The sequence below is a fragment of the Triticum aestivum genome, chromosome 2A, assembly GCF_018294505.1.
Source record: "Triticum aestivum cultivar Chinese Spring chromosome 2A, IWGSC CS RefSeq v2.1, whole genome shotgun sequence".
NCBI classification, from domain to species: domain Eukaryota; kingdom Viridiplantae; phylum Streptophyta; class Magnoliopsida; order Poales; family Poaceae; genus Triticum; species Triticum aestivum.
Genome location: NC_057797.1, coordinates 341,821,522 through 341,837,074, shown reverse-complemented (window position 1 = coordinate 341,837,074; position 15,553 = coordinate 341,821,522). Strand labels below are relative to the sequence as shown.

The following is a 15,553-nucleotide window of genomic DNA, read 5'->3' as shown; positions in this document are numbered from 1 at the left end:
GGGTCACATGGCTTCTGCGATTCTCTTATATCTCCTTGTGTATGTGCATGTACAAGATTTGTACAAGCACGTCTACACATCAATTTGTTGTCCAAATTACCAGCTTGACGTGCATTCATCTTTGCGGCACGAATACCTGGACCGCATAACAAACGTTCCTTGCCATCTCTGCCGGTGTGCAATATATCTGGACAACTTATAATTGTACCAGCATCCTCAAATAGACTCTCCTTGCTCACCTTAGTTGGTTCGAGTTTAGTAGCAGCCGCACTTGATAATATTCTAGACATTGCAATGTCTGTATCATCCTCCCTTCCTTGAAACAAAACCGTCCTCGGTTTTGAGCCAACATTCAAAGGCACCTCCTTCTTAGAAAATTGTATCTCTATATTGATTGCCTTATTTGCCATTGGTTTCAACACACGCTTTCTTCCATCATGCATGAATGTGTATGTGTTTGATCTGCCGGCATGCACTGCATCATGATCGAATTGCCATGGTCTTCCCAATAGTAACTGACATGCGTCCATCGGCATGACGTCACAATCCACCTTGTCAACATAATCCCCAACAGCAAATGTCATACGTACCTTATGTGTAATTTTTAATTTCCCAGAGTTATATAGCCACTCTACATGGTGTGGTTGAGGGTGTCGCCACATAGACAAACCCAATTCTTGTACAAGGTCTTTGCTAATGGCGTTGGTAAAACTGCCACCATCAATTATCATCTTACATGCACGGTCCTTGATCTTGCATTGTGTCTTAAAAACACTCCATCGCTGGCCTTTTGCATCATCATTTTGTACCTTCTGTACCAAAAGATTCAGCCCCTCAGTCGGTGCATCGACTTCTTCCTTTCTTTCTTCCTGTTGCTCTCTTCTTTTTAGCAAACGGTTTTTCCAGTCTGCGTTGAACACATCTGATGGCATGGGAATAAAACAGATTTGTTGGCCCTTCCATGATACAGAGTAACTATTTTTCTTGGAATTCCGAACAGCCCCAACACGTTTGCACCATTGGTTCCCAAGTAGCAGATGACACGACACCATGGGCACAGGACAAACATGAAAAAATTCCGCACAACAATATTTCCCCAAAGTAAAAATTAACAAAATCTGATGCGTAATTTGGATTTCACCTTCGAACCACTTCAGCGTGTATGGTCTTTCAAGAGGTGTCATCTTCAGCCCCAATTTTTCCACCACCTCGATGCTCACCATATTGACCGCAGTACTCTCATCGATTGTCAGATTGACACGTCGTTCGTTCACAACGCAACGAGTGTGAAAAAGAATGACCTCACCAATGCCTTCCTCCTCCATCAAAATGTTCCTGCTCAATATGTTGATGCTCGCCTCCGCAGACGATATTGCAAATTGAATCGCCGTGACTAACCTTAGCTCTGAATACCACTTGATGAGGCACAGACTAGCGAGATGCCAATTCGGACATGTAGATGGCCCGATCTTTCACGACGATACTCGATCAACACCTCGTCTCCCTGTTCCTCCTGGTAACCTCCAAGAACAATTTTCACCTGTGTACAAAAATACACAAACGAAAATAATGACCCCCTTGGATCAGCACGTAGGCGTCGATGTGATGATCAACCCTGCGTCGCTAGTAAATTTCCACGATGGGAAAATCACAAATAATACACAAGATATGGCCACCCATAACTCGGACGTTTTTCTGTATATCTCATACTCGAAATAAAACTCCAAACTGATCTCCCTGTTACATGGACGCCATCCACTTTTATATAACCAACGCATGGCCTAAGCCCCACATCGCCTAGACTCCTAAGTAGTACGTAACTAGTACAACTTGCCATCACGATTTATATGGCACGCAATTAGAAGGAAAACTACTAGCTAACATGAAGATATACTTCCTATTTTTAAAATAAAACACATACGTACGTAAGGTAAAGGGACTACGAAAAAAAGACTATTCTCCATGCAATTAGGACCAACGTGCAGCTCCATCGTCCCTTTTTTAATCCATCGGGGAGGTGTACGAAAGTTGGGCTGCACCTTGCCACGTATGGGTTCCTCCATAATCTCAAGTTTGTTGCCGTGATGAGCATATACTTCTTGGAAAGGATCTGACTTCCTTTTATTTATTAAACCAAATTGATATATTGGCTTAATATATGGACGTGGCTCATATGGCTTCTGCGATTCTCTTACATCTCCTTGTGTATGTGCATGTACAAGATTTGTACAAGCACGTCCACACATCAATTTGTTGTCCAAATTACCAGCTTGACGTGCACCCATCTTTGCGGCACGAATACCTGGACCGCATAGCAAACGTTCCTTGCCATCTCTGCCGGTGTGCAATATATCTGGACAACTTATAATTGTACCAGCATCCTCGAATAGACTCTCCTTGCTCACCTTAGTTGGTTCGAGTTTAGTAGCAGCCGCACTTGATAATATTCTAGACGTTGCAATGTCTGTATCAAGTCCGCTAGAGCAACCCCGGGCAGGGGTCCAGCAGGGACGGACGTGTGAAGAAGGAGAAGGAGGACGGCGGCGATGGCGACTACGCCGCCTTCAGCAAGTTCTTCGACCTGTAGGCACGACAGCAGGCCGTTGTTTTCTTTTTTCATTAGATTTTATGTTTTCTATATGTAAAAAACCGTGGAACGCCTAAATATCGCCGAATCTATGTCGTGTTTGCCGAATTTTGGCCGAATGTCTTTTTAAAAGTATTTACAAAAAGTGCGTCTGGGGGGCGGCGGCTGGGAACCCGATCGCCCCCACGCCGAGAACATCGCCGGTTCGCCCCCAAGCGGCGCTTTTTTCTAGCCCCTGGGAGGGCGAGCGGCTGGAGATACTCTAAGTAGTATCATGCATGTAAAACTACTCCATCCGTACACGAATAAGTGTATATTTCGCTTTTTTTCTAAGTCAAAGTTTTAAAATTTTGATCAATTTTATAGGTAAAAAATAGCAACATTTATGACACTAGATTAGTATCAGTGGATCCGTTTTGAAATGTACTTTCATAATATACCAATTTGATGTCATATATGTTACTACTCTTTTCTATATAGTTCCTCAAAATTTTAAAACTTTGACTCGGGACAAAAGGTGATGTACACTTATTCGTGGATGGAGGGTGTCATATGCATGATACCAATATATGATACTCTCCATTGTCAGCAGCCTAACAGTCCCTGGCATCGAAGAGGGCGGCGACGATAGGGTTCGTCCATTCGTCGAAACTGATGTGGAGAAGAAAGCAAACGAGAGGGTGAGCGTGAGCCAAAGGGCCATGAGAGAGAGGGCGAGAGAGAGGGAGGAAGCAAGGGGGGAGAGGATTAAAGGTTAGAGGTCGGTGTACTCATACATCCATTCGTAGCGGTGGTCGAGAGGAGGCGGCGCTGGAGGTGAGGACACGGCGGATTTTACTCCGCGTATTAAATTTATCAAACTAAACTTTGTAAAATTTGGCATTGTGAATGTTGGTTTTTTTTATACATTTGGTCAAAGTAGAGGTACTTTGATTTCAGACAAAACTTAACTATAGCGGTGGATTGGTACTGTCCCCTTTTAGGGTAACAAAAGAAAATATTCTTGCAAGTGGTCGTGCTGGAGTGTTTATCGGGCATGACTAGAAATCATGTGGGCTTTGGCCGTGCAGGTTCGAATCCTGCCGACCACGGTTTTGATTTTTGTCAAATGTTTGGTCAAATTATTATTAGTTAATAGTGTTATTCCACACAAAAAAATTATAACTCATATTTTTTCACTCGTCTATTTCAATATCTGACTTAGCGTGGGGTGTCACTTGTGTTGTGTGGGTGACGAGATTGGCATTTCAGTCAAAGAGATTAGCAGGAGTGCTTGCTTCTTCACCTTTGTGGGAGAATCTACTTAATTTATGTTTACATTTTACTCCATGGATCATTTTAGTTAAGATCGTTATTCCACGAATTTTTTTTCTAAAAATCACATTTTTTTTCCGCCTATTTCAATATTTGACTTAGCTTGGGGTGTTGACTTACAAACTTGGAGGCCAAACCGAACTAACAAACATTAGGAAATAACCAACTTGGGAATCAAGAAATATCTCTAAAAGATCTAAACTGCTAAGGGTAAATAGGGGATACATATCCCTTTAAGTTTAGGCGGGGCCCTTTCTAGCCCCACATAACAATGCTTGCAGCAAAATCATTGTCCATCAGGCACTAGTTTACCGTCAGGCGTGGTCCGCTCCGCTTCTACGAAATGAATTTCCAGGCAAGCTGCAACACATTGTCATCAATATACGGCCGCAAGTCCCACATTAGACAATAGCCATCTAGCTCCGACGATGGTGTTTTAAGGCACAGTGCCTTGACTATCTTCTCCTGCAGGATAGCAAACTTCTGTCACAAAATAGCAACCAAAAGTAAACAGAGAGTAGTGGCATGTAGATGCTTCTATGCGAACCTGCATCGAATAATCCAACTTTAACATATTGTGAACCAGAATCATAACGCTCGAGTAAGATACTGCGCTGTCCAGCGGATCCACAGACTGCCCTTCATCCTGGTAAAATATGGTGCCAACATTTTTGGGTGAGGCTTAGTCAATGTTCCTACAGGCCATAGTATTTTAACGAACTAAAAAACTCGAGGCTGAAGTAATAAAGCATGGGACGAAGAGACTGCAAATAGAATTCACACCTCACAAGAATCTGCTGGCAGGTTATCATCATCATCAAAGCAATCTGAAGCTTCTAAGATACTAAGGCTGGCTGTTAGCGTAGTGCTATAAACATCCTCGGCCAGGCATTCAAGTTCTTCAATCAAAACTTTAGCTGGGCAAAATAAAGTGGAAAACACAAAAATATTAGACAGCACGGGCCAGTTAGTAAGGCATGAGCAGATGAATGATGAATTTAAGTTTGATATCCACGAAAAGAGAATGTGAAGGATCATTGTTGTGCACACTAAAATGAGGACGTGACAGTGAAAGAAAATCCTTCTACTGGTAAGTACCGTGTGTCTTTCAGAAAGAGGAAAAGGGAGAAGGAACGAGGAAATGCAAAAGTTCGAACAAAGACGAGTGTGCATGCCTCTGAATAAATTCGACCGTCGCAGCTGTTTTACTGCAGTTAAGTAACAACACCTTTTCTGAGACCATAGAATAAGTTATGCAGTAATGATGTGACGCCAGCACACTCCAACAGAGAGATGTAGCTACCTTTATTTATATGGTCCTCAATTTTTCCTCGCAAGATTGTACTGCAAAAATTTACTCTATTATCAGACAAAAATAGTTATAAAGGTCTGACTAAATGTAAATATGTTTATGACAAATGAGAGATACTAGTTTCAGCCAAATAGACATGTCCAAAGATAAGAATCATGCATAATATACTAGGGTCCTATATTAACATCCTAGTGTTACAAAGAGTTACTAGAATTTATAATATCTTTTGGTACCATGAGTTCTGGCTGATTTCCAACAGAGCCGGTATTTTCCCTAACAATCAGAATCTATCCACTGTCACTGAGCTCAAACTCTATAATTAACACTCCAATATAATCAGATCTTCTATCAATAACCTTACAATTAAACTAATAGGTCAAAACCTGAATATAGATATTGCAGTTGTGCCCTGCTGCCACAGTAACCACCATGCACAATACTTCAGCATCGTGGGTTTCACAAGAGGGCCTACCCATTTGTTCCCGCGAGCACACTAAAAAAGCTGAAGCATTGTAGTATTCTGCATGGCATTTTCTGTACTGTGAGTTACATACGCACAGCAGTGTAACTTCATCTAATCACCTAGATATAAAGACCACCAGGAAGAAATCCAAATGGAAAAACATATCTGCTAGATTAATAATTAAACAGCAGCTCTCCACTACAGAATTATAGATACACGATACACTCAGGCACAGGAAATGTGACTTTTAACTTACACTGGTTAATATTCCGGATACTTTGGTGCTGAAGGTGGCAGCCTGCTTCAAGATAGGACCTCAGTCGATCAGTGTAGTTAGATTTGACTAACTGACTGACAGCATCCGATTCCATGGGAATCATTGGTCTTCGAAAATGCTCTGACATAAGTGAGTCATGGAATTTGAACATAAGTGCAAAAAATAATAGGGGACTGTGCAGTATCTGTCAACACAATAATGTTCAGAAATCCAAGCAAGATTTTTATGCATTCATAAACTTAACTGGCAAATGACGCTTCATTCACCAAAGCTTAGAGCAGAAATTTACTTCATGAAAAAAATTACAGCTTCAAGAAATTACCAAATAAAACTGTTGAAATACGAAATCAATTTATCACTTTGTTCAGTATTACAGTACAAGAAATGCTAGTAGAAAATGTTGACATCTGTGAGAGCAAATGATGAAGGTTTCTACTTTAGCAGTTTGGCACCATGGCTGGAGCACACTTTAGGACCCTGGCTGCTTACATATCTTCTAAGTTCCTAACTATCAATAGGTCTGACATGTCAGCAAATGGGGGAATCACTAGACCTATTAACTGTACAAATAGGGATTCTAGGAAAAGGACTTCCATAAAAATTTGGTCAGACAATACAATACAGAGCAAAGGAACCAACACTGGGATATTCAAGGAGAAGAATGAACCAACCTAATTCCTGACAGAACTTTACAAGAAACATTTTTCCGGCATCAACTAGCTCCTCATATTGCGTAACCCTGTCGACGATAACAACACGCATATATATATGATTAGTACAAAAAATTCACAACCACAGGAAAAATATATAAATAAAATCACAACAGAAGTGTATATGCAGAGCAAGGGAACACATGCTAGTTATATCCTACAAAATCAGCTGGGCATATATCACCAAAAAATGTTCTCCAAAACACACAAAAGAAGGGAGTAATATATCGTTCCTTCAAATTCAAGTCAAGTGACAAACTGAAACTAATGTCATAAAGTCATAAAATAAAGTTCACACACAATTCAAAGGGAAATACTAGACACAACTCCTTGAGATGGCTGATGCTTGTTAGCACATTGTTGTTCCAAAAATAAGTGGATTGTTCTACTAGCAATTGTAAATGAAGTTACAACACAGTTATAGATTGATAAGAAATAGCATCATTTTCGAAGATTAGATAAAAATTATTTTGATACACATGTACTGCGACATTTGGTGAAAATCTATATACATGTACTATGACATTTTAATTGAGTTACCTGATATCAGTACTAAATGTTAAAAACTTTCTGTCGATATCTGGTTCTCTACTCCTACCAATTGTGTCGTCAAACCATGTTAATTCACAATGGGCTTTTGTTTCCAACTACAGCTCCGCCAATTCACTATGTCCATTGCAAATGGTGAATCAATCAAGTGTATGGTATTAAAAAGATTGAGGTCACTAATTACTTGGTCATGAAATCAAAGAAGCAGAGCCGAGCTTCCTCCTTGGACATTAGCGCCAACAGCGGGGACACCTGATGTACTGCTGCTTCATCCACCATAAGGTCCAGCTAAACCGGTAAAAGATCTGACTGAAAGAACAAGGAAAAAGAAATAGAAGTCAGATTGGAGGAATTTGATGATCTGTAACAAAGTTGGTGGATCTTTGATCATATATATGCAAAGTTAGTCAGCCTTTGATGAAATATTCAAAGTTGATTGTTTGGTTTGATGATATATGTTGAAGACGTTTTTACAAATACAGAACAACAAATACAGAACAAATAAACTATACAAAAATATACTAATATGCCCTTGTTGGACCGCTGCTCTCCAGCACATTGTTTGGGTGCGCTGCGAGGAACTCCTCGGCGGATATGGTGTGGGCATACTCGTCGTCATGGCGACGAAGCGCACATCCCTATACACAGCAAACACAGATCTTCAAGAGCACGGACGAGTCAGGTTCATCGGAGCCAGGATTGCAGCGAACCCCGGGCCAAAAACTAAGTGCTTATGACCAACGGCGGATCTAGGGTTTGAAAACAGGGTGATCCACCTTAAAAAAATTGACACCAAAATTATATACATGTGTATGTGTTCATCAGGTCATGTACTGTACTGGACATTACTCCCTCTGTACCGAAATACTCAACTACAAGTATTTCGGTACAGAGGTACTCCCTCCGTCTCATAATATAAGAACGTTTTTGACACTAGTGTAGTGCCAAAAACGTTCTTATATTATGGGACAGAGGGAGTAGTAGTTAGCAACTTGCTCTTGATTATTTTTGCTAGCTATCTGGGATCATCATTCGTGCTCTGGATAGCAATTACGTAGCAAACAATTAGCAACCTGGTCCACCTCAATCTCACCTTCGGCTCTGGACAAACCGCAAATCGACTCTGCAAAAAAGTGGCTGCAGGCTGCTGCTCAGCTCCCAGCTGCTAGCTTGTTATGTTGCACGTCTCCAGGCCCCAGGTCCCAGGATGCACGCCTGCACACCGCCGGCCGCCGGGCATACTGATGTGGCTGGGCGCGATGGGCGGCTCCAGCGCGGCGGCAGCAGCAGGGCGCAGGCGCGCAGCCACTTGCAGGCAAGGCGGCTTGAGTTGGAGGGCGGGGAAGGGTGCAGCGTGCCGGCTACGGCGGGGCGTCCGGGTCCGGCGGGGGGCGGCTGGTGCGGGAGAGAGGACAGAGCGAGCAGGCGCTGGGGCAGAGGAGTCGGTCCTGCTGGCCTGTTGTGCTGCGGGCCGGGATGACTGGGCCGTTTGCTCGTTTTTTTTCTCTGCCTCATCTCCTAATTCTAAGTACCCTAAAGAAAACTACCCTAAAAAAGATACAAAAGAAAGAAAGAAAAAACACCCTAAAAAATATCCTAATTCTCGGGAGCAACTAACTAAGGGCTTAGGCCATCTCCAACGCTGATTCCAAACTGGACATCTATCCGCTCGCGAACCGGAAGGGACCAATCCATGAACACTGGTGCGGGAGCCGTCCAACCGTAGCCGCATACTACCTCCGTCTTGATTTATTGACCCCTTCATATTTTATGCCAATTTTTTATTATAAATTTAACTAACAAAATATTAATGCATGAAAAAATATATCATGGGATTTGTATTAGTTTTGCCATGTATAATTTATATTTTATTAGTAAAAATCTTGGTCAAAATATGACCCTAAAGAAGGGACTAATAAATCAGGACGTACTACATTTTAAGCCGGATTAGATGAATTTAATCGAACATGACGGAATTCATCAAAATTCGGATTAAAAATAGCACAAATCATCTATAAATAGGATGCAAATATCTCTAGTACAACAATAGTTCAGATTCAACGAGATAACCGGATGTTCAACAAGTTTTTCAAGGATAGATCAAATTCAACGATACAAGAATAATTAGAGCCGGCACATGTCGTCTCTCACATACTGTCCCTTGAGCTTGGTCCAAAAATGGATGCAAGTGAATGGTCCGCCCTCTGAATTGTATACATCATGGTAGCGTGTACAGACTACACAACTTGTAGAACAATATTGAGTGAACGAATGAGTCAATCAACATGTAGAGCAAGAAGAAGCAAAAGTCACGATCTTCATGATTGTCGTGTGTAATGGTCACATTGCCTTCAGTCGTTCAACCGCGCCATAAAACTTCATGACGGAGTTCTGGATGATGTATCATCGATGCACTAACGTGTTCACATTTGCGTTTATGGAGGATGTGCATGTCGTAGGGCGCAATGTGCCTTCATGCATAAAACGAACCATGCATGCACTGCCAAAAGACCCTGCGCCCTTGCGCTTCTACCTACGAAGTCCACGGATACGACCAATCACGCATCGCACAGCAAGTCATCCTTCTTCACCGAGTACCCCACCATCCTTCTTACTCTTAAAAACAACATGAACTTCAAAAATAAGTTCAATGACATTTAGTTGCTCCCGAGAATTAGGATATTTTTAGGGTGTTTTTTCTTTCTTTCTTTTGTATCTTCTTTTAGGGTAGTTTTCTTTAGGGTACCGAGAATTAGGAGATGAGGCAGAGAAAAAAAAACGAGCAAACAACCCAGTCGTCCCGGCCCGCAGCACAACAGGCCAGCAGGACCGACTCCTCTGCCCCAGTGCCTGCTCGCTCTGTCCTCTCTCCCGCACCAGCCGCCCCCCGCCGGACCCGGATGCCCCGCCGTAGCCGACACGCTGCACCCTTCCCCGCCCTCCAACTCAAGCCGCCTTGCCTGCAAGTGGCTGCGCGCCTGTGCCCTGCTGCTGCCGCCGCGCTGGAGCCGCCCACCGCGCCCAGCCACATCAGTCTGCCCGGCGGCCGGCGGTGTGCAGGCGTGCACCTTGGGACCTTGGAGACGTGCAACATAACAAGCTAGCAGCTGGGAGCTAAGCAGCAGCCTGCAGCCACTTTTTTGCAGAGTCGATTTGCGGTTTGTCCAGAGCCGAAGATGAGATTGAGGTGGACCAGGTTGCTAATTGTTTGCTACGTAATTGCTATCCAGAGCACGAATGATGATCACAGCTAGCTAGCAAAAATAATCAAGAGCAAGTTGCTAACTACTACTCCCTCTGTCCCATAATATAAGAACGTTTTTGGCACTACACTAGTGTCAAAAACGTTCTTATATTATGAGACAGAGGGAGTACCTCTGTACCGAAATACTTGTAGTTGAGTATTTCGGTACAGAGGGAGTAATGTCCAGTACAGTACATGACCTGATGAACACATACACATGTATATAATTTTGGTGTCAATTTTTTTAAGGTGGATCACCCTGTTTTCAAACCCTAGATCCGCCGTTGGTCATAAGCGCTTAGTTTTTGGCCCGGGGTTCGCTGCAATCCTACCTCCAATGAACCTGACTCGTCCGTGCTCTTGAAGATCTGTGTTTGCTGTGTATAGGGATGTGCGCTTCGTCGCCACGACGACGAGTATGCCCACACCATATCCGCCGAGGAGTTCCTCGCAGCGCACCCAAACAATGTGCTGGAGAGCAGCGGTCCAACAAGGGCATATTAGTATATTTTTGTATAGTTTATTTGTTCTGTATTTGTTGTTCTGTATTTGTAAAAACGTCTTCAACATATATCATCAAACCAAACAATCAACTTTGAATATTTCATCAAAGGCTGACTAACTTTGGATATACATGATCAAAGATCCACCAACTTTGTTACAGATCATCAAATTCCTCCAACCTGACTTCTATTTCTTTTTCCTTTTTCTTTCAGTCAGATCTTTTACCGGTTTAGCTGGACCTTATGGTGGATGAAGCAGCAGTACATCAGGTGTCCCCGCTGTTGGCGCCAATGTCCAAGGAGGAAGCTCGGCACTGCTTCTTTGATTTCATGACCAAGTAATTAGTGACCTCAATCTTTTTAATACCATACACTTGATTGATTCACCATTTGCAGTGGACATAATGAATTGGCGGAGCTATAGTTGGAAACAAAAGCCCATTGTGAATTAACATAGTTTAACGACACAATTGATATGAGTAGAGAACCAGATATCGACAGAAAGTTTTCAACATTTAGTACTGATATCGGGTAACTCAGTTAAAATGTCACAGTACATGTATATAGATTTTCACCAAATGTCGCAGTACATGTGTATCAAAATAATTATTATCTAATCTTCGAAAATGATGTTATTTCATAACTGAAAACTTATCAATCTATAACTGTGTTGTAACTTCATTTACAATTGCTAGTAGAACAATCCACTTATTTTTGGAACAACAATGTGCTAACAAGCATCAGCCATCTCAAGGAGTCGTGTCTAGTATTTCCCTTTGAATTGTGTGTGAACTTTATTTTATGACTTTATGACATTAGTTTCAGTTTGTCACTTGACTTGAATTTGGAAGGAACGATATATTACTCCCTTCTTTTGTGTGTTTTGGAGAACATTTTTTGGTGATATATGCCCAGCTGATTTTGTAGGATATAACTAGCATGTGTTCCCTTGCTCTGCATATACACTTCTGTTGTGATTTTATTTATATATTTTTCCTGTGGTTGTGAATTTTTTGTACTAATCATATATATATATGCGTGTTGTTATCGTCGACAGGGTTACGCAATATGAGGAGCTAGTTGATGCCGGAAAAATGTTTCTTGTAAAGTTCCGTCAGGAATTAGGTTGGTTCATTCTTCTCCTTGAATATCCCAGTGTTGGTTCCTTTGCTCTGTATTGTATTGTCTGACCAAATTTTTATGGAAGTCCCTTTCCTAGAATCCCTATTTGTACAGTTAATAGGTCTAGTGATTCCCCCATTTGCTGACATGTCAGACCTATTGATAGTTAGGAACTTAGAAGATATGTAAGCAGCCAGGGTCCTAAAGTGTGCTCCAGCAATTGTTTGGACATTGAGATACTAATTACAACAAGTATTTGAGCTTAAAGAAAAAAAATTACAGCAAGCATTTTTGAACATAATGAAAGACCGAACAAAACAAGAATTTCAGCAAGTATCTCTGTCCCTCTACAATGCATGACTACAAATGACACCAACATGTGAACAGATGGACAACTACTTAGAACCAAAACCAACATTCTTTTTCCACTGTTAAACAAGAATTCAATAGCACACCGTATGTGTACAAATGGACAGCTACTTAGAACCAAAGCTAACATTCTTTTTCCACTGTTAAACATTTTACTAAAGAACAGAATAGGATTTAGGGGAGAAATAACCTCAGATTGTAGTTGTGCTTGTGCTGCTAGATGTAGTGACGGTGGCCTTCAACTCTCCTGCACCAGAAAATTAAATCAATCAATGAACTACACATGAGCAGAGACCACGCATCTACCAGCCCCTGCACGCCGGAATATTTCAGAAAAAGAAACCGGAGATTAGACAGTGGGGTGTATGTGTTACCTCAATTGAAGGAGTTGTGCTGCCAGATGTGCTCACGGTGACCTTAAAATATCCTGCAACAGTAGATAATATACAATCAGTTCCCACAAAAAAACAGATAATATAGATCAGTCTTGTACACACACACATGAGCAGACTCTAGCACACACACTCATGAACATTATGCATCAGTCTGCAACAGTAAACTTCAGAACACACACACGCCGATGCAGCCGAGCGGATTCAGCCGTGCACATGCAGCCGAGCGCGGCACCGGATGCACTTGCGCTCACCGTGGAGAAGCTCCCGTGTGCACTTGCGCCGCTCGTCGGGGAGTCCTTCTCCACCTCCGCCTGCAGGCCCTGGTGGCGAGCTCCTCCCATGGCCAGGTTCCCCACGGTGGGCATGGGTGGCCTCCTGGTGCCGCTCGCGCCTCCTCAAGCCCCCAGCCGCCGTCCTCGTTCAGATCTCGCGCCGCCGCCTCAAATCTAGCCAACGTCGCCCCCGTGCACACCCTCCGCAACGACCAACCGGCACACGCGATTGATGGAGGTGGGAAGATAGAAAGAAAGGAGGAGAGAGGGAAAGAGTAGAGGATTCACCTCTCGCCGGCCTCTCTGCTAGATGCGGCGCCACCGCTGTCGCCGCCGCTCACGGAAGAGAGAGATGAGTAATGGGGTAAGTGAGGGTTTCGCGGAGGGGTGAGCGGGGGTCAATACGCGAAAATATTGTTTCGCGCCTGGACGAAGCGACGCGCGCGCGGGGTGGCTGCCGCGACCCGCTCGTTTTTCGCGGGTGACCCCAGCCCCGTTTTTGGCGAATATTCGAGGCATCTGGTTGCCCCTATCCTCCCTCGCCTCGGATCCAAACATGTGGCATCCCCTGGATAAAAGGGCTACCCCTGTCCCTCAGAGGATATCCCTGCAACCAAACACATCCTTGATCGAACACCTGCTGGACTTGGTGCCCGCCATGAACGGCGTTGAGAAGGAGCCGGAGGGTACCTAGCTACGGATGGATCAAGGGTGGATGACGCTGTAGTACAGGGCGAGTGGGCGCATAGGTAGGGGCTGCGGACGTCTGGCAATGCCTGGCGGCGGCCGAAGAGGTACAGTGACAACGTTGGACGAGGAGGGTGTCTATGTAAAGCAAGAGGGAGCAGGGGCGGAGTGAAAGATAATGTTACCATGAAGGGGTTATCCACTACTAGGAAAATGCTTATACACAGTAGCATAGTAATAGCGCTGTAAAATAGTAAGTGTTGCTACTACTTAGCAGTAGCGCTCGGGGACTACAAGCGCTGCTAATATGAGCATAGCAGTAGCGCTGGACCTAAAAACGCGCTACTACTAAAACTGACAGACCGTTCCAGGCATGCTAGGGATACTAGTAGCGCTCATTGGTAGAAAGCGCTACTACTATTGATATTAGCAACAGCGCTTTTCCCTTACCAGCGCTAATGATATATTCAGTCCCTCCTAATAAGACCAAAGTTTAGTCCCACCTCGCTCTGGGAACAAAAAATTTACCACCTTAAATATGGTGCTTCTCAAACCATCACAACCACTTGCTCTTCATTAAACTTTATGTGTAGGATCTGTGGCCGCAATAGGAATCTTTACCGGTTTTTAAACCGGAGAAGATTCCTATTGACAATTTAGATTCTACACAAAAAGATCATTGATGACCAATGTATTTTTGAAATTTTTTACATGCTTAGCGTTAGCAGTAGTGCGTTTTTACAGAGAGCGCTACTGCTATTGGTTTTAGCAGTAGCGCTTTTCCTCAGAAAGCGCTACTGCTATAGACTTTAGCAGTAGCGCTTTTTACGGACAAGCGCTACCACTAAGGGCCCTTATCCAAACCGGCCGGCCCGCGCGCATCACCCTCCCGCTCACACTCTCTCATCGCCTCGGTCGCCACCGTCGCCGTCCTCCTCCACCCCAAGGTCGATCCGTCCCTCCTCCTCCTCCCCCTTCGGTGCCGGCGGCCCCCTCCTCCTCCTCCCTCTTCGCCGGCGGTCCCCTCCTCCTCCTCCCTCTCCGGTGGCCCCCTCCTCCTCCCTCCTCCCTCTCCTGCTCTCTCCTCCTCCCTCCCTCCTCTCTCCTCCTCCCCCTCCTGCTCTCTCCTCCTCCTCCTTCCCCTTCTCCTCCCTCCTCCTCCTTCCTCCTCCTCCTAGCCTCCTGCCACCTCCTCCTCCCCCTTTCTGTAAATAGGTTTTAGTTTTTGTTAAATGTAGGTTTTTGTTTTTAGTAAATGTAGGTTTTTAGTATATTTTGTTTTTAGAAAATTTGAAAAGAATAAGTAAATGTAGGTCTTTTGAATAGAATAGGAAATTTTTAGAAATTTTGAATAAGTAAATTTGAATAGAATAAAATATGAAATTGAAAAATAAGTAAATGTAGGTCTTTTGAATAGAATAGAAATTTTTTAGAAAATTTGAATAAGTAAATTTGAATAGAATAGGAAATTATAAGTAAATTTGAATAGAATATTAGTAGCTTATGGAGTTTCACTAAGTACTAAGATGATAATAATAATGTTTCTGTTTATATTTTGTTTTTGCAGAAATCAAGGAGCCCTTGCATCATCCCCGCCGTCATCCGTCGTCACCGACCCCCTCCGACCTCGATCGAGGTGAGACCAGCCACCCCATGTTGTTAATTTAATTTAGGTATTTTAGGTGTTTAATCTTAGAATAATGTAGTATGAACCCTAGTTATGATCGAATCATGTTCAAAATGTAGGTT

The 15,553-nt window shown here is 43.2% G+C and overlaps 1 protein-coding gene and 1 non-coding gene across 12 annotated transcripts; one reads left to right on the top strand and one right to left on the bottom strand.

Moving 5' to 3' along the window:
• The first annotated feature begins 3,596 nt into the window (after positions 1-3,596).
• Positions 3,597-3,678, top strand: TRNAS-AGA (transfer RNA serine (anticodon AGA)). The gene has a single exon. It is a non-coding gene; the product is annotated as a tRNA-Ser (tRNA).
• Positions 3,679-4,034: 356 nt separating this feature from the next.
• LOC123188635 (uncharacterized) lies at positions 4,035-13,560 on the bottom strand. Of its 11 annotated transcripts, none has more exons than XM_044600825.1 (12): positions 13,406-13,541; positions 12,825-12,877; positions 12,641-12,697; positions 7,397-7,521; positions 6,625-6,692; positions 5,933-6,073; positions 5,597-5,733; positions 5,205-5,245; positions 5,077-5,109; positions 4,685-4,818; positions 4,449-4,547; positions 4,035-4,366 (listed from the first exon to the last, which is right to left on the bottom strand). In XM_044600825.1, exons 7-12 carry the CDS (start codon positions 5,659-5,661, stop codon positions 4,238-4,240), a joined length of 501 nt encoding a protein of 166 aa, XP_044456760.1. In that variant the 5' UTR covers positions 5,662-5,733; positions 5,933-6,073; positions 6,625-6,692; positions 7,397-7,521; positions 12,641-12,697; positions 12,825-12,877; positions 13,406-13,541; the 3' UTR covers positions 4,035-4,237. The 11 variants fall into 11 exon arrangements, 8 of the variants coding, with proteins under 8 accessions (XP_044456760.1, XP_044456763.1, XP_044456764.1 ...); XM_044600828.1 differs by having other exon boundaries at positions 7,397-7,517; XM_044600829.1 differs by lacking the exon at positions 13,406-13,541 and adding an exon at positions 13,097-13,381.
• Between the last annotated feature and the right edge of the window lie 1,993 nt (positions 13,561-15,553).

Coding starts and splice junctions, on each gene's coding strand:
- LOC123188635 (XM_044600825.1), bottom strand. CDS start 5,661: ATGCTGAAGTATTGTGCATGGTGGTTACTGTGGCAGCAGGGCACAACT. Junction 5,110..5,204: donor TGAGGACCATATAAATAAAG/GTAGCTACATCT, acceptor ACTTAACTGCAG/TAAAACAGCTGCGACGGTCG. Junction 4,819..5,076: donor ACGGTCGAATTTATTCAGAG/GCATGCACACTC, acceptor TATTTTGCCCAG/CTAAAGTTTTGATTGAAGAA.